The following is a 513-nucleotide window of genomic DNA, read 5'->3' as shown; positions in this document are numbered from 1 at the left end:
CTGCAGCAGCTGCAGCAGCTGCAGCAGCTGCTGCAGCTGCTGCTGCAGCAGGCCTACCGCTCACCAGGAGCAGCCAGCCAAGTCCATATTGATTGTCTTCTTCGTATACGCCTCAAAGTCCCTGCACGCAGCAGCAGCAGCAGCAGCAGCAGCAGAAGCAGCAGCAGCACAATAGTAGCACGACCTCCACTCGGGGGGTGAACGGGTAAATCTGCTGCTACAGATGCAACACTTCCTTCATGCTGCTGCTGCTGCTGCTGCTGCTGCTGCTCGTGCTGTAGCAACAGCTGCTGCTGCTACTGCAGCAGCAGCAGCAGAAGCTGCTGCTGCTGCTGCTGCTGCTGCTGCTGTGGCGTACCATTTGGAGGTCAGCTTCTTGGGTTCGTCGATCGTCACCCCTGAGGCCGTCACCTTAGCAAACTGAACCTGCAGCAGCAGCAGCAGCAGCAGCAGCAGCAGCAACAGCAGCAGCGGCAACAGTAGCAGGAGAAGCAGTGGCAGCAGAAGCAGTAG

The 513-nt window shown here is 59.1% G+C and overlaps 1 protein-coding gene across 1 annotated transcript in view; it reads right to left on the bottom strand.

Annotated features, from left to right (window-relative positions):
• EMH_0002780 (DNA mismatch repair protein, putative) overlaps positions 1-513 on the bottom strand; it is a gene marked incomplete at both ends in the record, with an annotated part of 12,205 nt that overhangs the window by 9,747 nt on the left and 1,945 nt on the right. Inside the window, 2 exon segments of the mRNA XM_013496154.1 lie at positions 65-121; positions 359-426. Coding sequence (XP_013351608.1) covers positions 65-121; positions 359-426 — 125 coding nt within the window.

This window comes from Eimeria mitis, genomic scaffold (genome assembly GCF_000499745.2).
Source record: "Eimeria mitis Houghton genomic scaffold, Emh_scaff195, whole genome shotgun sequence".
Classification (NCBI taxonomy): domain Eukaryota; phylum Apicomplexa; class Conoidasida; order Eucoccidiorida; family Eimeriidae; genus Eimeria; species Eimeria mitis.
The sequence above is the reverse complement of the archived record's forward strand: the minus strand, read 5'-3'. Positions and strand labels throughout refer to the sequence as shown.